This window comes from Doryrhamphus excisus, chromosome 23 (genome assembly GCF_030265055.1).
Source record: "Doryrhamphus excisus isolate RoL2022-K1 chromosome 23, RoL_Dexc_1.0, whole genome shotgun sequence".
Taxonomy (NCBI): Eukaryota; Metazoa; Chordata; class Actinopteri; order Syngnathiformes; family Syngnathidae; genus Doryrhamphus; species Doryrhamphus excisus.
In genome coordinates, this window is record NC_080488.1 from 12,731,796 (window position 1) to 12,751,697 (window position 19,902).

At 42.3% G+C, this 19,902-nt stretch overlaps 2 protein-coding genes across 4 annotated transcripts in view; one reads left to right on the forward strand and one right to left on the reverse strand.

Annotated features, from left to right (window-relative positions):
• Positions 1–14,538, forward strand: part of aff2 (AF4/FMR2 family, member 2) — a 99,729-nt gene extending 85,191 nt beyond the window's left edge. The window contains exons 20-26 of one of the 3 annotated variants that reach the window (XM_058062976.1): positions 32–95; positions 824–960; positions 1,964–2,035; positions 3,036–3,129; positions 4,252–4,304; positions 9,189–9,400; positions 10,110–14,538. In XM_058062976.1, the coding sequence (XP_057918959.1) occupies positions 32–95; positions 824–960; positions 1,964–2,035; positions 3,036–3,129; positions 4,252–4,304; positions 9,189–9,400; positions 10,110–10,231 (754 nt within the window). In that variant the 3' untranslated portion in view covers positions 10,232–14,538. Of the gene's footprint in view, positions 1–31; positions 96–823; positions 961–1,963; positions 2,036–3,035; positions 3,130–4,251; positions 4,305–9,188; positions 10,072–10,109 lie in introns of those variants that run through there. The other 2 variants (XM_058062974.1, XM_058062975.1) reach the window with 2 other exon arrangements.
• ids (iduronate 2-sulfatase) lies at positions 12,929–19,642 on the reverse strand. Its single transcript, XM_058063000.1, has 13 exons — positions 19,388–19,642; positions 18,961–19,097; positions 18,708–18,885; positions 18,516–18,604; positions 18,199–18,399; positions 17,733–17,903; positions 17,531–17,657; positions 17,097–17,258; positions 16,821–16,927; positions 15,606–15,722; positions 14,797–14,907; positions 14,293–14,418; positions 12,929–14,215 (listed from the first exon to the last, which is right to left on the reverse strand). Exons 1-13 carry the CDS (start codon positions 19,452–19,454, stop codon positions 14,129–14,131), a joined length of 1,680 nt encoding a protein of 559 aa, XP_057918983.1. The 5' UTR covers positions 19,455–19,642; the 3' UTR covers positions 12,929–14,128.
• Between the last annotated feature and the right edge of the window lie 260 nt (positions 19,643–19,902).

The following is a 19,902-nucleotide window of genomic DNA, read 5'->3' on the forward strand; positions in this document are numbered from 1 at the left end:
ATATTTCTCTTTTTTCATGTTGGCGGAACAGAGTCCACAGTGCAGACTACTACATGCAGGAGGCCAAAAGGCTCAAGCACAAGGCTGATGCTTTGGTAAGTTTAATACTAACACACACACACACACACACCATGACACCTCCCTCCATGACACCTCCCTCCTTGACACCTCCCTCCATGACACCTCCCTCCATGAGACCTCCCTCCATGACCTTGTACAGGCAGGATGATAGCTGCACAAAGATGGCAAGAAAACGATTGGGAAACACAATAGGAAGGCTTAGCTCACTGCAATTATGGGAGTTGTGGCTGAGTTGTGTACGTCATTGCCTGTGTGTGTTAAAGTGTGTGTTTAAGTGTGTGTTAAAGTGTGTGTTAAAGTGTGTGTTAAAGTGTGTGTTAAAGTGTGTGTTAAAGTGTGTGTTTAGTGTGTGTTTAGTGTGTGTTTAAGTGTGTGTTTAAGTGTGTGTTTAAGTGTGTGTTTAGTATGTGTTGAAGTGTGTGTTTAAGTGAAATCTGTCACATGAAGGACTGCACTGTATCATTGGTCTTATTTATTGCACCATTTTTCTGCCAGGGAACGTCGCATTGTGATGATGCCGGCCAGATTAGACGTTATCCACCAAATGATGTCTTGAGACAATGAAATGAGATTGATTCAACTTGTTATTCATCTTATGTTTCCTCAGATTTATGTGGAGATGATCTTCTTAGTGGGGTTGCTCATGAACAACACCAGGCTATTTAGACATTCATTGCTGTCTTGTTTCATTCTTCTCCCCTTTTCCCTTCTTCGTCTATTCCTCTCTATTCCTGGGGTGAAGATGGACAAGTTTGGCAAAGCGGTCAACTACGCAGACGGCGCACTCTCTTTCATCGAGTGTGGGAACGCCATGGAGCGAGATCCCCTGGAGGCCAAGTCACCATATACCATGTACTCGGAAACCGTGGAGCTAATCAGGTATGGGTCCATATCACCGGTTAGAGTAGTTTTTAACTTCCTCATTTTGAAAAGAAATGATATGAACTAATTGCTGCTGTAGATGAGTTGGGAATATTTAGCCTACTTCGCTGGTCATGGCAGGAAGTGGACATTCATTCCCTCACCAGGGTGGCGGGGGTGCTGGAGCCTATCCCAGCTGTCTTGGAGGGAGAGGCAGGGTCCACCCTGGACTGGTGGCCAGCCAATCCCAGGGCACATATAGACAAACAACCATTCACACTCACATTCATACCTATGGACAATTTGGAGTGGCTAATTAACCTAGCATGTTTTTGGAATGTGGGAGGAAACCGGAGTACCCGGAGAAAACCCACGCATGCACGGGGATAATGTCCAGTTGGGCCCACCACCTAAAGTAGGCTCTGAGTTTTAGCGATTGAGTTTGGCATTCCATGAAGGAAGTGTTGGGAATATTTCATTTCCCTTCCAATGTTGACAGGAACGCTGAAGTCACGTCGGGTTGAAGACAACGTGAGACTTTGATAAACAACTTGCACCTCCGTTGAGTTGAAGGCTGAAGTGCTGCAGTTCAAGCACATCCATCCTGCTGACGTGTCCTTGAGCAAGACACTGACTCCTCGCTATAGCTTCAGGGCTGCTAATTTGCACCTTTGGTCTCTCCGGTCCAGAAGGGACCCGGAGGAAGGACGGAAATTTAGCCAGAGATCAATAAAGCGTAAATGTGTAAGTGGTCTCCCTCGCTTCACCTGTCATGGCGGCATTTCATTGGGCTGATGAACGAGTCGCCGGTCGGGTCGCTGAGGGCAGCGGGTAGCAGACCACCTCTGGAGCTGGCTGTGGAAACCAAAGGTCAAAGGTGCTCTTCCAAGGCGTCGTGTCAAGCTTCCTTCGGCCGCTTTAGCGCTTTAGCATAGATGCTGCGTATCCGTAGCCAAATGTCGGAATTACATCCACGCATCCACACGACCTTTCACCCCAGTAACGGGTGTCTCCTCTTCAGGTATGCCATGAGGTTGAAGAACTTCAGCAGCCATTCAGCCAACATTGCTGAGAAGAAACTTGCTGTCTTGTGGTAGGATTCTCTTTTTTATGCATGCAGAAGGAAACAAATCCACCATTCCTCCATCCTCCATTCAGTGGTTCCTCATCAGGACCCGAGTCAGTGAAACTCCAGTCCTTGTTTTCAACAAGCTGGAGTCTTTCCTTGATTCTCCATGGATGATTCGTTGTGGATGTTTCAGACTGGGAGGAAAAGTCGAAGTCACCAGGTCATTCCCGGCTTTACGGATCTCAGGGTGCTCCAGTATCTGCTAGCTGATCTCCCATTAGCTCCACACTTTGACTGGAAGCCAAGTGAGCTGTAGCACATGGAGCAAACATGGTCAGAGGAAAAGTCGTCACAGCTTCAAACTAAATGATCTTTCTGTGTAAAGACCACTAGAAGCCTTGATTCTGGTCTTGCAGCCACCTCAATAGTAAGACCGCTACACTGCAAAGTTCTGACTGTGGCTTGTAGGAGCAGATGCTTGGGAATGCTCAAGGACGCTATGTTGTCCTGGCTGTTGACTGGGAGAAAACCCGGAGAAAACAATGGAGATTTTTCCAATGGATATTTGAACCCAGATCTCATGACTGTGTAGCCAACATGCTAACCACTTGTCCACCGTGCAGCCTACACAAACAAGTGTAGAAAACACTCATGAGAAAGTAACATTGCATGGTGGTTACTTGGTGGACGGGAATATTTTCCATGTGTGATGATGATGATGATAATATCCTAGTATGATGGAAACAATGGCAAACAATGAAGATCAAATCTTCTTACATGAATTTCTGTTTATTAAGGCTTGTTTATTTAGGTTCCATCCTTGTGTAGGCTCAGGCAATGCCATCTTTTAGGTCACGTTAGGCTTCCTGTTAACTTCTCTCCTTTGTTGCAATCACGCTGTAGCTCAACATTAGGAGAAACGGCTCATTCTATTCTCTTTGGGTGAAAGTAATATTGAAAAGGGCTTTAAAAGTGGAATTTGTATAGAGGATTCATCTGGCTTCTAATGGTTTGGTTTCCATAGCAACCGCTGTCTGTCTCTGCTGTATCTGCGGATGTTCCATCTGAAGAAAGACCATGCTGTCAAGTACTCACGCTCGCTGATGGAGTATTTCAAGGTAGCGCGCACACACACACGCACACACACACACACGCATGCACACACACACGCATGCACACACACACACACACATGCACACACACACACACACGCATGCACGCACGCAGACAGACTGAGACGTGACTTCCTTCCTCCCTAATTTTCCTCTCTGTGGGTGAAAAACACGCAAAAGCCAATGACTTCCCTAAAACACATTTCATATTCATTTTCATGGCGCCTGTGCATTAATTTTGCATCATGTTATTAAAATCCATTCTTTCTCTTTGATATTAACGCATTAATTAGCGCCATCAATCATCAGAGAGGATTGTTAGGGTTTAATGTGCTTGTTTTGATTAATTATGTGTAGTTTAATTAATTACAGAGGATGTCATTATCACAGTGCAGCATTTGCTGTGATGGGATTGGATTTCTGGGAAGCCACGGAATGGGAGTTCCGCAATGTGTGTGTGTGTGTGTGTGTGTGCGTGTGTGTGTGCGTGTGTGTGCGTGTGTGTGCGTGCGTGCGTGCGTGTGTGTGCGTGTGCGTGTGCGTGTGTGTGCGTGTGCGTGTGTAGGACCCAGGCTGTGCAAATACTGCACGGTGTGTGTTGAAGGTGGCCCAAATGACATCTGCTGGAGCAGCTCATTAGAACCAATGTAAACTGTCCAATGACTTCTATAATACTCAGGTTTCAACTAATAAATATATACATTTCTACAGATGAATTTTATACCACAGCTGGGATAGGCTCCAGCATACCCCCGCTGCCCTAGTGTGGATAAGCGGCATAGAAAATGGATGGATGGAAATTGTAATTATTGTAAAACTTAAAAATGACTTAAACTATAATAAATACAAATAAATTTGATCCTGAACAAAACATAATTCTTCATAATTTCATATGATGAATAATAATGAATGATCAGATTTTTAAATAAGATCATCTTTGCTTCTTGGCCACATCACATTCATTATAAATATTTGGAATATTACGTAACTATCCTTGTGCCACATGATAGTTCAAAGTATAGTATACTATAGTATATTTATAGTATACTATAGTATAGTTAAAAGTATCCTGTATATTGTGCAAGTTGGGGTATCTAAGCATCTTTTGTATGTGTTTTTGTGTACCAGAACTCAGCCAAGAGTTCCCACCAAGCACCTTCTCCCTGGAGGACCAATGGGAAGTGAGTAGACGCATGCATGCACGCTTCCATCCCTTTCCATCCATCCCTGGAGATCCTTTAGAATTCCAAATTCTCTCCTGCGAGATAGCATGATGTCCCTCACAACATTGTAGACAAACAAAGCCAAGAAAGGGACTGATTTGTTGAAGGTGCGTGCAGGAGAAGGCTGGAGGGGCCGTCAAGCGCCGACGGAGGTGTGATGGAGTGGGTGGTGATAGATAGAGGAGGAGAGGCGTGGACAAGCTGTGGACGCTGTGGAAGCCGTGGATGTGAAGCTAATGAGTTTGAGCAGCTCTGACGCTGCATAACAGCGGGAATGGAAGTCAGCATGTGTGCGGAGTGCGTGTGCGGAGTGCGTGTGCGGAGTGCGTGTGCGGAGTGCGTGTGCGGAGTGCGTGTGCGGAGTGCGTGTGCGGAGTGCGTGTGCGGAGTGCGTGTGCGGAGTGCGTGTGCGGAGTGCGTGTGCGGAGTGCGTGTGCGGAGTGCGTGTGCGGTCGTTACAACACACGCATGGAGAACGGCTAGGGCCAAGGCCACGATCACAGTCATGACGTCACTGTCACATACTGACACGTACGGAGTAAAGCTGCAGGACAGGACTCGAGTTCAAATCCAGAAATCATGGCAATAACAGCAAGAAAAAAGGTTTGAAAATTCCTGCATCCAAATAGTCAAATATTTGGATTGCTCTGACCGCCAACCGTCCAATATCACCAATGGATTTTGTGTGACAATGAAAGAGAGGCTGACAAAGGGTGTGATGAATTATGAATTGTGATTATGAAGAAGACAACTTTAGCGGTTTTAGTTCCCACTTCTTGGAAAAATGCATTGATTTAAGTCAGAGAAATTGTAGGAAAACAGCACAATAGAACAGAATAGAAGTGATGGGACTGAGTAAGTAAGTAAAGAATAGAAGTGATGGGACTGACTAAGTAAGTAAAGAATAGAAGTGATGGGACTGAGTAAGTAAGTAAAGAATAGAAGTGATGGGACTGAGTAAGTAAGTAAAGAATAGAAGTGATGGGACTGAGTAAGTAAGTAAAGAATAGAAGTGATGGGACTGACTAAGTAAGTAAAGAATAGAAGTGATGGGACTGAGTAAGTAAGTAAAGAATAGAAGTGATGGGACTGAGTAAGTAAGTAAAGAATAGAAGTGATGGGACTGACTAAGTAAGTAAAGAATAGAAGTGATGGGACTGACTAAGTAAGTAAAGAATAGAAGTGATGGGACTGAGTAAGTAAGTAAAGAATAGAAGTGATGGGACTGAGTAAGTAAGTAAAGAATAGAAGTGATGGGACTGAGTAAGTAAGTAAAGAATAGAAGTGATGGGACTGACTAAGTAAGTAAAGAATAGAAGTGATGGGACTGACTAAGTAAGTAAAGAATAGAAGTGATGGGACTGACTAAGTAAGTAAAGAATAGAAGTGATGGGACTGAGTAAGTAAGTAAAGAATAGAAGTGATGGGACTGAGTAAGTAAGTAAAGAATAGAAGTGATGGGACTGACTAAGTAAGTAAAGAATAGAAGTGATGGGACTGACTAAGTAAGTAAAGAATAGAAGTGATGGGACTGAGTAAGTAAGTAAAGAATAGAAGTGATGGGACTGAGTAAGTAAGTAAAGAATAGAAGTGATGGGACTAAGTAAGTCAAGAATAGAAGTGATGGGACTGAGTAAGTAAGTAAAGAATAGAAGTGATGGGACTGAGTAAGTAAGTAAAGAATAGAAGTGATGGGACTGACTAAGTAAGTAAAGAATAGAAGTGATGGGACTGACTAAGTAAGTAAAGAATAGAAGTGATGGGACTGAGTAAGTAAGTAAAGAATAGAAGTGATGGGACTGAGTAAGTAAGTAAAGAATAGAAGTGATGGGACTGACTAAGTAAGTAAAGAATAGAAGTGATGGGACTGACTAAGTAAGTAAAGAATAGAAGTGATGGGACTGAGTAAGTAAGTAAAGAATAGAAGTGATGGGACTGACTAAGTAAGTAAAGAATAGAAGTGATGGGACTGACTAAGTAAGTAAAGAATAGAAGTGATGGGACTGACTAAGTAAGTAAAGAATAGAAGTGATGGGACTGAGTAAGTAAGTAAAGAATAGAAGTGATGGGACTGAGTAAGTAAGTAAAGAATAGAAGTGATGGGACTGAGTAAGTAAGTAAAGAATAGAAGTGATGGGACTGAGTAAGTAAGTAAAGAATAGAAGTGATGGGACTGAGTAAGTAAGTAAAGAATAGAAGTGATGGGACTGACTAAGTAAGTAAAGAATAGAAGTGATGGGACTGACTAAGTAAGTAAAGAATAGAAGTGATCGGACTGAGTAAGTAAGTAAAGAATAGAAGTGATGGGACTGAGTAAGTAAGTAAAGAATAGAAGTGATGGGACTGAGTAAGTAAGTAAAGAATAGAAGTGATGGGACTGACTAAGTAAGTAAAGAATAGAAGTGATGGGACTGAGTAAGTAAGTAAAGAATAGAAGTGATGGGACTGAGTAAGTAAGTAAAGAATAGAAGTGATGGGACTGACTAAGTAAGTAAAGAATAGAAGTGATGGGACTGACTAAGTAAGTAAAGAATAGAAGTGATGGGACTGAGTAAGTAAGTAAAGAATAGAAGTGATGGGACTGAGTAAGTAAGTAAAGAATAGAAGTGATGGGACTGACTAAGTAAGTAAAGAATAGAAGTGATGGGACTGACTAAGTAAGTAAAGAATAGAAGTGATGGGACTGAGTAAGTAAGTAAAGAATAGAAGTGATGGGACTGAGTAAGTAAGTAAAGAATAGAAGTGATGGGACTGACTAAGTAAGTAAAGAATAGAAGTGATGGGACTGAGTAAGTAAGTAAAGAATAGAAGTGATGGGACTGACTAAGTAAGTAAAGAATAGAAGTGATGGGACTGAGTAAGTAAGTAAAGAATAGAAGTGATGGGACTGAGTAAGTAAGTAAAGAATAGAAGTGATGGGACTGAGTAAGTAAGTAAAGAATAGAAGTGATGGGACTGAGTAAGTAAGTAAAGAATAGAAGTGATGGGACTGAGTAAGTAAGTAAAGAATAGAAGTGATGGGACTGACTAAGTAAGTAAAGAATAGAAGTGATGGGACTGACTAAGTAAGTAAAGAATAGAAGTGATCGGACTGAGTAAGTAAGTAAAGAATAGAAGTGATGGGACTGAGTAAGTAAGTAAAGAATAGAAGTGATGGGACTGAGTAAGTAAGTAAAGAATAGAAGTGATGGGACTGACTAAGTAAGTAAAGAATAGAAGTGATGGGACTGAGTAAGTAAGTAAAGAATAGAAGTGATGGGACTGAGTAAGTAAGTAAAGAATAGAAGTGATGGGACTGAGTAAGTAAGTAAAGAATAGAAGTGATGGGACTGACTAAGTAAGTAAAGAATAGAAGTGATGGGACTGAGTAAGTAAGTAAAGAATAGAAGTGATGGGACTGACTAAGTAAGTAAGTAAAGAATAGAAGTGATGGGACTGACTAAGTAAGTAAAGAATAGAAGTGATGGGACTGAGTAAGTAAGTAAAGAATAGAAGTGATGGGACTGAGTAAGTAAGTAAAGAATAGAAGTGATGGGACTGAGTAAGTAAGTAAAGAATAGAAGTGATGGGACTGACTAAGTAAGTAAAGAATAGAAGTGATGGGACTGAGTAAGTAAGTAAGTAAAGAATAGAAGTGATGGGACTGACTAAGTAAGTAAAGAATAGAAGTGATGGGACTGACTAAGTAAGTAAAGAATAGAAGTGATGGGACTGAGTAAGTAAGTAAAGAATAGAAGTGATGGGACTGACTAAGTAAGTAAGTAAAGAATAGAAGTGATGGGACTGACTAAGTAAGTAAAGAATAGAAGTGATGGGACTGAGTAAGTAAGTAAAGAATAGAAGTGATGGGACTGAGTAAGTAAGTAAAGAATAGAAGTGATGGGACTGAGTAAGTAAGTAAAGAATAGAAGTGATGGGACTGACTAAGTAAGTAAAGAATAGAAGTGATGGGACTGAGTAAGTAAGTAAGTAAAGAATAGAAGTGATGGGACTGACTAAGTAAGTAAAGAATAGAAGTGATGGGACTGACTAAGTAAGTAAAGAATAGAAGTGATGGGACTGAGTAAGTAAGTAAAGAATAGAAGTGATGGGACTGACTAAGTAAGTAAAGAATAGAAGTGATGGGACTGACTAAGTAAGTAAAGAATAGAAGTGATGGGACTGAGTAAGTAAGTAAAGAATAGAAGTGATGGGACTGACTAAGTAAGTAAAGAATAGAAGTGATGGGACTGACTAAGTAAGTAAAGAATAGAAGTGATGGGACTGACTAAGTAAGTAAAGAATAGAAGTGATGGGACTGACTAAGTAAGTAAGTAAAGAATAGAAGTGATGGGACTGAGTAAGTAAGTAAAGAATAGAAGTGATGGGACTGAGTAAGTAAGTAAAGAATAGAAGTGATGGGACTGACTAAGTAAGTAAGTAAAGAATAGAAGTGATGGGACTGAGTAAGTAAGTAAAGAATAGAAGTGATGGGACTGACTAAGTAAGTAAGTAAAGAATAGAAGTGATGGGACTGAGTAAGTAAGTAAAGAATAGAAGTGATGGGACTGACTAAGTAAGTCAAGAATAGAAGTGATGGGACTGACTAAGTAAGTAAAGAATAGAAGTGATGGGACTGACTAAGTAAGTAAGTAAGTACTTCACGGCCTGATATCTCAATACGAGGGCGGACCAGCGGCCCTAAAACGAATCTGCATGCTGAATCAGCAAAACGGCTGCTGTTTGCGTCTGAGCAGGTTCTCATCCTAGCAAAGCCCAGACTGTGACCTCCAGCAGACAATAAGTTCCTGGTTTAAGTCTCACAGCAGGACGTGGTCCTCACAGCCTCTCTGTGTCCTCCAGGATCAACGGGACTCCATCGCCACTCTCTCTCAGCCCTTCTCCGGCCAGCGGCGTAGGAGCAGCATCAGGAGGTGCGGCGGTTTCGTCAGGCAGTGTCGCCATTCCCCAACGCATTCACCACATGGCGGCCAGTCACGTGAACATCACCAACAACATCCTGCGTAGCTACGAACACTGGGAGACAGCAGATAGATTGGCTACTGGGAGTCAAGGTAGGAATGTTATACTTACGTACACTTGCTTGTCTGGGTTTCATTTCTACCGCTTGTCCTCACGGGGGTGCTGGAGCCTATCCCACCCTGGAGCGGGGTCCACCCTGGACTGGTGGCCAGCCAATCCCAGGGCACATATAGACAAACAACCATTCACACTCACATTCATACCTATGGACAATTTGGAGTGGCCAATTAACCTAGCATGTTTTTGGAATGTGGGAGGAAACCGGAGTACCTGGTCCTTTTTGGACATGTGGAATGTGATGTATTCCTGTGATGTATTCCCGTGATGTATTCCCGTGATGTATTCCCGTGTAAGATGTACACATCTTGAAAATAAATGAAAGCATGTCCATATTTTGGAGTGCTGAGAAGTACATGCGGGCGGGTCGATTGTAGCATCAGAAGCATGATTGTGTATTATAGCACGATTGTGTATTATAGCACGATTGTGTATTATAGCACGATTGTGTATTATAGCATTATTGTGTATTATAGCACGATTGTGTATTATAGCATGATTGTGTATTATAGCATTATTGTGTATTATAGCACGATTGTGTATTATAGCACGATTGTGTATTATAGCATTATTGTGTATTATAGCACGATTGTCAACAGCCTGCTAATGTTGTCAGCTGTGTGAGATGGAACACCAAGGTGCAGTTGAGCGTTCCAGCTCAAGCGTCTGTGTCTCCCCATGCAGACTTCTTTGAGGAGCTGGACTCTGCCATGGATCCGTTGAGTCAGCAGAGCAGCATGACCGAGCTGGTGCGGTACATCAGACAAGGCCTGCACTGGCTCCGCCTTGAGGCTCACCTACTGTAGGCGCTGGACCACAGCCAGATAAAAATGAAGAAAAAAATGTGCCTGGGAGCTCGAACTGGGATGAGCGAGATGACACCCACAATGATGCTTTAGTCCCCGCTGGGGGGCTTCCATGACTCATCACACCACGCTGCAGTAATGGCATGGACCAGGTGGATTCATTGGGCCAAAATCCATCGTCACTTAGGAATGAAAGGCAATCATGTGAATGTGACTGGCTGGGTACTAATTAGCAGAATGAAGCCGTGTTTGATGTGGCTCTTGGAGAGACAACAATGATACTCGGGTGCATGTAGTTGGGACCCCTCCCTGAGTGGGATTATAAGTTAGATGTATTTTTAGCAAGATGGGATGGTTTTCCAAAGGAAAGGAAGCGGCTGCTGTGATTGAGAAGGACACGGCTTTGGAGGGAAGCGGTCCAGAGGAAACGTCTGATACGATCCAGCTGGGGAGTCATACAATACATCAATTAGATAAGCATCATCACGTACGGAGGCTCCTTTACAAACACGACAACTGAATGAACAAAGGCTAAGATAGTCAGCGCTCTAAATCAGGGCTGGCTGAGCGAGGCGGCCATTGAGAAATCCATGTTTTCATGTCCTGTCAATCATTCTAAAAGGGCAGTGGAAGCCCTTAGTGTGAGGCCAGCTATTAAGCCAAGCCGTTCATTACTAAGTTGTTTCCGTGGTTTTCACTCAATTCTTAAATGATGCCAAACATCAAGAAGAATTGACACACGTATGTAAAGGTCAGCTGGACAGGCGCTTCCTGGTTACCAACGCTCGCCCACAAGTTCATTCAAACCTCATTTGGTCCGTACATGAGCTACCTGCTCCAAAGCTAGTTCAGGTGCAGCACAGGAATGTAGTGTGTGTCTGTGAAGACACACTCAGGAAGGATAACTCCCAAGTGGCCGTGTGCCAAAGAAAAGGAAAGCTCAGACGGAGAGACACGGCCAGCATAGCCGATCTTTTGGTTCGAATCTCTCGACTGTCATGACCATCATTAACTCAAAACCCCTTCAGTACATTTTAGACCGTTCTGACTGATCTTTCAACGCACACAGAATATTGTGCTCTACTTTTATCCGCTCTTTAGTAGTCAGCAGTAGAACATAGGTAAGTTTCAGCAAAATATCAGTTCCCAACTAAAAAAGCATAACACAAATATGTTTTGCTTTCTATCACAATGTGATACTAAAAGGGCTTTTTTAACATCAAAATAACTATTTATTTACAATTTTCACATTTGGAGCAGAGGTGTGTGTGTGTGCGCGCGAGTGTGTGTGTGTGTGTGTGTGTGTGTGTGTGTGTGCGTGTGCGCATGTGTTAAAATTTGCCAAACCTGAGCTTTGATGTAAACTCTACAGTAGACCAAAGAATTGAAGTCAATCTCCCAATGCCACACAAACTGCCTATTTGTACGCCTTACTATTTAATATGTCCTTTCTCGTGGCTCAGTTCCAGCTCCCATGGTAAGCACCCCACCACCCCCACCCCCGCCCCACCCCAGCCCCCCCCATGAGCAATGGCAACTTTGGACAAGATTGCATTGGATCCAATCAGCACTGGACATTTTGGTCGTGTGTTGTGTTGTTGTGTGTGTACTTGTACTGCTGATTGTCACCATGAGGACACTAATGATGTTTGTGCTCCACAATAATAGACTGTGACTCCTGAAAACAGTGACGTTGTTGTGTTGTTGTTGTTGTGCTTGTTTTTGTCAATTCTAAATGAATGGACGATCGACTGATGTGAAACAAGATGTTGAAAATCTATATTCTGTAGTGTGTGTGTGTGTGTGTGTGTGTGTGTGTGTGATTGTGGTTGCCTTCACACAGCAACTAATTTATGGACAGAGTTTCCAGGGGTATACTGCAAAGGTGGCTTAGCGAGGTGTTTTGAGTTTTCAGAGTCCAGTGAACGTGGGAGCAGGAATAATTCGGTCAAAACTAAGATGGGAATGGTACTTTGGGATCACACTGATTTGCTAGTTAGCATTAGCCGATTCAGTCTTCGGGAAAGCGACTTTTGGCCGAGAGAATATGTTCCTTTTGCTCACTTTTTGAGCCATGCACCAGGAATAAAATGCAATATGAAATATTAACAGCCAACATTAGCAGACGTATATGTCACAGTAGTCCTTGCATGAGTGCTCAGTCCTCTTCTGTTACAATATTTGCGGAGGAATCAGCACTCGGAGGCATCTTTCAACTGCAACAAAACATTTCTTTTTGTTATTTATTTTATGTACTATATGTGTTAATATGTAAAAGCTGTGCAATGTTGGTCAATGAAGGACTAGTACGGTACTAGTACTAACTAGTATAGTTAGTATAATAATCAGGATTAACTTGCACATTTACACACTCAGTATTATTTTACCAACGGTCCTCCCTCGCTCTACTGGCAGCAAGTGTTGCTCATCTTGTGTCTGGGATCGCTTGGCTTTGAGCGCATGTCCAATAATATGACATCATATTATTACCATAATACGACTTCTATGTGAACGCGCACGGAGCACAAAGCCGAGAACTTGACAAAGGAAGTTGATAACCACGGTTGCAGTACACTTCAACTTTGTTTGGGGAACTTTTGGGAACGTTTTGTTGAGCTGCATCTTGAGCACAAAGCCTGGGTTTGTTGATCTGATTTGGCAGTATACCCCCCCCCCCCCCCCCCCATCCCCCATCCCCCTCCTGCTGTGTTGTTTTGTTTATTTTTCTGTCATGGTCTGTGTAAATCCAACTGATCCAGAATGAGTGTTTGGGTTCTCTGTCATGTGACCACTGCTGAATGTGTATGGAAGACAATGCGGATGTGCAAGGAAAAATTTCACTTTGACAAAAAAAAAGAGAAAAAAACTCAAGTGCCTCTATTCGTGTCCAGTGGGAACTGCTCTATTTATTTAAGAACAAAGAATGAATCTAAGTGATTTTCCATACCATATTGGTACAAATATGAGATTGTTTTTGGTAAAATCAAATGTTTCCATGAGCTTTTTACTAGCGTTTATGATGACACTGTGCTTTGGCTTTAAGGAAAAGACAGTATGTGATTTCAAGTGTCAGATTTCCATCAGTTGTTGTTCTTTTTTTTCCTTGATGTTTTGAGGGTTTGTCTCAAATGCCTGATATGAAAAATATTGCATGCAATAAATGGTAGCGTCAGACCAACGGCCATTTGTCTGCCATGTTTCTGTTGAAGGAGTGTTGCTTTAAATGCCTCAAGTTTACTGCTAATACTTTGACATTCAGGATGATGCTTTGACAAGCCCAAACGTTGTGTAAATACAAACGTAATCAACTCCACCGTTCCATGGAAGGAAAAAGCACCCCAGATCATGATGGTGCCCCCTAAAACCTTTCAGGTGGGACCTCTTTGTATAAAACTTTCCTCCACCCTGCAATGTCCCATGTTTGGTGCTCTCATGCAAATTCCTCGTGAAATATTGTGACTTTGAAGGGAAACCAGGCCTTTGAAGATGTTTACTTCTTAAAACTTGTCTTCCAGATGCCATCTGATGGTTATTGGACTGCACTCAGCGCCAATAACAACCTTCATTTGGTCCTTTTGTCTTGGTAGAAAGCCAATTGGATTGTCCGGTGACATTTTAGGGGGTCTACCGCTTGACTTTTTTGTTCCATAACCCTCGCAATCTTGTTTGAGAAGTTTGAAATGGAGCACCTAGAGAAACTCAAACCTTCTTATTAGCAATAAGCCTTCAGATGGAAGGTTACCTCAAATTTTAATTCAGTCCATGAAAGGAGTTGCTGCCGTTAAAAGATGACCTTGTACGTTGCAGCCTCCCAAATATTGCAGAAAAAAGGTCTCCCTTATGGAGGTTGTAATGCACGCATACACCCTCTTGGGCCATCTGTTACCGTTCCTTCCGTCATCGCCACGCCTTCCCCCTGCTCCTCTTCATTCCTGCTGTGAGGTGGAGGAGCTGCAGCTCCATCCTCGTCTGTACGCTCACAGTCTGACAGGAAAGAAACCAACGAGCGTTGCATCAATTAGGATAGCAAATGAATGGATAATAAGGTCCTACATGCTTACAGTAGACAGGTTTGTCATCTTCCTCATCATCGCACCGTGGTCGGAGTCCTCGTAGACGTTGTTGTCCTGGGAGGGGTCATCTTCTAGCATGTACAGCTCTCCTGCATGGACGTCTGACACGTTGACCTTTAAGATGAGAGACATTGACGCGTGTGGCAAATATCAGTGACCTGAGACACACGACAGGCTTTCAGAAAGATGAAGTTCCTGTCCTTTCATTACGGGGGGGGCTCACAACTTGAGCACACCAAAAGGTCATGCAGTCCCACCAAAATGAAGTTAAGTTTGATGGAGCTGACACCGCCCTGGAATGGATTATTTCCATCTCCATTACGTTTCAGAACCGGGGGCACCATATAGGAGGGACACTTTTAGGAGGATATCAGGGGCCCCAAAAGAGGTCATTGTTGTATAAGTCTTCTGAATGCCTAATACAGTATTTACTTGAGATCATTTAGCCATTTTCATTCAAGGGTCCACTTTGTGTGGAAAGTCAAGTCTTACCTGATAAGTTTTGGGGTCAAAGCCCAACCATAGAGTGAATCTGTAGTCCCAAGAGCGCAAGGAGTAGCCCATTATTTTTATGTCCTTGAGGTAAGGAAGGTCAGAGTCCTCCTAAGAAAAGATAGCAATGCATTAAAATATTACTTTTTTTTTATCTACTGATTCTACTGTTTGTTGTACTTGAAGCAATGGCTGCCCAGAGAGAAATATATAACATTTGATGAAATGACAATGTTTTTAAATGTGTTGTCATGGTTGGATATTGCAGTGGGGGTGCTGGTGTCCCAACTTTCTATATCCTGTCTTCTTACACAGGAAAAGTTAACTGTGTGTGTGTGTGTGTGTGTGTGTGTGTGTGTGTGTGTGTGTGCACTACTGGCATGTACGTATGTGCATACAAGCTGCGAGTGGCTGCCATTAACAACTCTTCCCTTTACGGGCAAATTTCATTCACTTCATGACTCAATCATTTAATTTGTCTCCAACCTGTAGGGTGATCAATACAATTCAAACGAAGATTTAAACCCTGTGTGTTTAAACTAGAGAGAAGATAAAATGGTGGGTTTACAGCTTTGAAACACATAATAATAACAACAATAAAAAATAAGGTGGCTACTTTGCAAATTTGACTTATTGCGGGCTAATACGGGAACCTATCCCCGTGATAAACAGGAACACTAATGTAACTGAAATATTGTCCATTGATTTGTCATTCAGATGAAATTGCGTGAGTGGCCATCCCCAGACTGTATAATCAATAAAGTAAGTGAAGGATGTGTAACATAACAACAACAACATAATGATGCTACCTGTGGTGTGTCACCAGGACGCGGGTACTGGCTGAAAGCCAAAGTCTCCCGGTTCTTTCTTTTCTCTTTACGATGGAAGACGAGCGCCAGGCTCTGTCCATCCGTACACAGCTCTGTCTGAAGAAATGTCACTTTCAATTACTTCCGTGTGTAAGTGTGTCTGCATCTTGTTTTCACTTTGTTCAAACACATTCATTTGAAAAGACTACACAAAGCAACGTTATGGCAGGCTGTGTACACTCTGGACTGATCACCTGTCAATCACGCACACTCGCAATCACACCGATGGGCAATTTAGCGTCTCCAATGAAGCCAACATGCAAGCTTTTGAAGGAAAGCAGAGTTGGCAGAGAAAAGTGATTTACGCAGCTTTGTGTTTGTGGTGCCAGACGTGTGGTGGGAGCAGCTTTGTGATTTAGCGCAGGACGCCCATCATATCCAGCTGTTTACATCAGCAAAATTCTTCTACAATCACTTTCTCTGTGTGAGCGTTGATCATTTTCACAGCAGGGTGAACGTTGCTAACTGATTTGGTTCATTTTTACATTTAATAGTACTGCACTGCTGCCATTACCCAATGGCACTGCACTGGCAAGTACTGCGTTTTCCGGACTACAAGTCACTCCACAATAAAGAAGAGCACTGGACTGTAAGCCACATTTTAATATGGTTTTCTGTTTGGTGGCATTTGTGTTGGTCTTTTTCAGTTCATGTTTACATTGTATGTTTTCAGTGGTACAGAGATACTGGCACGCAAGGCTAGAACGCCCTCTTGGGGCTGTCGGTGTAAAACAGATATATCGCTGTGCAGTATCATGAAAAAAGTGCGACAGAGTCAGGAAAATACGGCATTTGAGATGGCCATAAAATGTGGTTGCACAACACAAACCAACAGGAAGTCATCAAACATTTTAGATGCTTAAAAATACTCTACACATAAAATGTCAAATGTGCTTAATTATGGATTTTCTTGCTAAATTTGACTACAAAACAGCACGATTTATTACTATATTTTTCATGACTTTCACATGATAAGTGAGGCTGCAAAATTCAAAACACAATGTTGCAAAGCGATGGTTGTGCTATCTAGCTATCTATCTATTAAAGTGTCAGTTACCATTCATTTTGTACTTACTATTCATTTTGTGGCACTTCTATCATGTAATAGCCAATGTTGAGACAAAATGATTCCAGGACCAGCACCGTCACAAATACCTTGAGAGAAACATCAGGACATGGCGGAGGGGTTTTCAGACCAGCCAAGTGGGAGACGGTTGGAAAAACTGCAACCAGCTCCACCATATTGCTGACTACTTCATAGTCTGGAAGACAGAAGACCATCCTATCAAGACAACATTTACAGCTGAAGGTAATAAAAACACATAAAGCATAAATAACAATGTAACCATCACCACAAATTCCACATTGTTAAACTATTACAAATTTCAGAAAACATGGCGGCGTTTGGAGCAATGCTGAGTGTGATCATACTTTCGAAGGTGGGTTCTGATTGGCTAAAGACATCAAGAAAGGGAAAGGAAGATCCCTTGTGGGGGGCAGGATCCTCAGGAACATAGACGAGAAGAGGTACGCGTGTTGCCACATCAAAGTTTGAGTATTTAGCCCATTCACCGTGCTCGCCTAGTGACCAACCTGAAAAGAAAGAAAGAAAACTATTAATTATAAATTAATAAAACTATTATAAATAATAGAATTCATGTGAGCTTTACTTTTGGGATGTCAAACAAAAGCTATGATGACTACTGATGCATCAACACTGCCCTCCAGTGGTAGATATTTCCTAGGGTGTTTACTGTCGCCACAACTCTCCTACACAACCATGCTGCATTTGAGTGTTGTCACTTTGTGCCAACCAATGCGTCAGCCATTTACAACTATTTACAACTATTTACAAAAGCACTGACCGTGATCAGACGTGAAAACCACAATTGTGGTCTGAGCCAGCCCCAAGGTATCAAGTGCACTGAGCAGACGTCCAAGCTGGGCGTCCATGTAGGACACAGCAGCGTAGTAGTGCTGGCGGACACGAAGCTGCAAGAAAACGAGCCTCTGTGATGTTGGTGTTTGAGGAACACACAATGAGATCATGTACAGAAGACGGAATACTTGGAAGTCTTTGGGAATTGGTCCATAGGGGAAGCTGATGTTGAGCTTTTGAACATCATCTCGCTTCCTAATGTCTGTCCAGGGGTTGTAGGCCACAGGTGGAAGGCGTTTGGGAACATCTGGGTCAGGGGCCAGAGTCATTTGTTCTATAGGATAGAGACGCAGGTACTCCTGGAATAATACATGTTTGAATTGTAATTTGAAAAACAGCACAAAAAATGAAATATGCATGGCGACTCGTGTATGGCACTTTTAGTATACGTATATTGTGTATAATCTATGTCATCGTCTATCAGGGCCATTTGCTTATTTTATGTTATGTGATTAAATACAACTTTTTGTGAGTTTAACATGAAAATACAACATTTATAGGTCAGAAAAGTGGAAAAAGCATAAATAGGTCCCATTTAGGCATCTGCTTTTGTTGACGCCATCATTATGTAGATGAGAAGATCACATGATGTACCTGTGGTATCCTGAAAGGAATGTGAGGTTTGTGAAAGCCCACAGCCAGGAAGAACGGAGCACCATCCTCAGTCCGAGTCTTCAGTAGCCTCACCGCCTCATCGACACTCTCCATGTCAGGCAGCGTTCCTCCAGGCTGCTCCGTTACATTCACTGCACACAGCAGGTTGGCATGGAAGCGACCATCCTCTCCTTTACATATCTGGAAGGTTTGCGTACATTGGCTGTGTCACATTAACATAGCAAATATATCAAATAGTAGACATTATATATTGCGTGTGCTTCCATATTACATATTATTGTTTCCCCAGGTTGTACCTTCTCTTTTTCAAATCTGAATGAGGCAGGGTGGTATGCAGGGACGGACCAACTGTAAGGGAAGTCATCAGTATGATTCGAGGCGATTCCTGCAGACACAAGTTCAGTACAACATTGTTGAAACGCCAAGAACACGGCAGATTGTTCTTTAAAATGCAGCAACTGCGTGCGAGATCCTGTTCACTTTCTCACCAGGGTGAAAGACTTTGCCCACAGACATGGTGCTGTAGCCCGTTGATTTAAAGTACTGTGGAAGTGTGGTGTAGTTTCCAGAATGAACTCTCCAGTAGGACTCAAAATCATACAGCCTGGTCGTGTCGGGTCTGCGACTTGTCAACATGGATGTGCGACTAGGAGCACACACAGCTTGCTGAAAAACACATACATTTCTTGATCAAATCAAAACGTCAAAACGTACATATTTAAAATTGCAACATTATCTTACCTGTGCATATGCATTGAGGAAAACATGGCTTTTGGATGCCAGTTGGTCAATGTTTGGTGATTTTACTGTTGAGTCTCCATAGCAGCCCAAAGATGTCCTCAGGTCGTCAGCAATCATGAATAAGACATTTTTCCTCACTGAATGCAGACAAACAAAGAAATGTTGTCACACCAACTTCATTGAACAAGGAAAAAAATCTCAACCTTTCAAAAGTTATAAGAGGAAGTGAAAACCATAATAAAAGCCTCAATGTGTTTATATCCCCGCAGCAGAAAAGTGGATAACAAGCATCCGTTTATTACCAATCACTGCTAATAAATCACATTAAACACTTACGCTGCGCGCCTCAAAGTCAGATATGACATCACAGGCAGTTATTTGTAACCTTCCGTATTTATTATTATTACTACTAACTTTGAAATATTACCTTTTGTCGCACCAACAGCAATCTCGGAAACAACGACGAGCAGACATATATGGACAGAAATGTACATGTTAAAAGGGCGTCACGTTTACACGTTTAAAGCGGCATTAGGCTAAAGTTAAGTTAACATAAACCAGCCGTCACATCCAAACGCCAAAGTTTTTGTCACAACAATTAAGCATTGTTGCTGTTAAATAGCTTCCTCTTTTCGGGAAGTGCCACGTTTTCATTCGCCCATCCTTGTATAGCCCCGCCCACAAACAATACGTCTATTAGCTAAATAAGGTGTCAATCACTTTAACACTCGTCGCTGTCAGTTTGACTCGGGCCGTCTTAAATACTTTAGATAAAACATGAACAACTGTGTAAATATGAAGGACATTGTATATTAGCGTTGTGTCGTCAATAATCATAAAAATGAATCAACGAGAGTAGTTGGAACTGAGAAGCAAAGCTAGCAATGATATAGTCTGTTTGTATATCCGAAAGTCCGCCATGATGGTGAGCTTCGTGGGGCT

What these genes read in the sequence shown, in the direction of transcription:
- ids (XM_058063000.1), bottom strand. Translation starts at nt 19,454, where the DNA reads ATGTACATTTCTGTCCATATATGTCTGCTCGTCGTTGTTTCCGAGATT. An exon ending in TGCTGTTGGTGCGACAAAAG is followed by an intron (nt 19,098 to 19,387) that starts GTAATATTTCAA and finishes GTCTGCATTCAG; the next exon opens with TGAGGAAAAATGTCTTATTC. An exon ending in TCAGATTTGAAAAAGAGAAG is followed by an intron (nt 18,400 to 18,515) that starts GTACAACCTGGG and finishes CAAACCTTCCAG; the next exon opens with ATATGTAAAGGAGAGGATGG.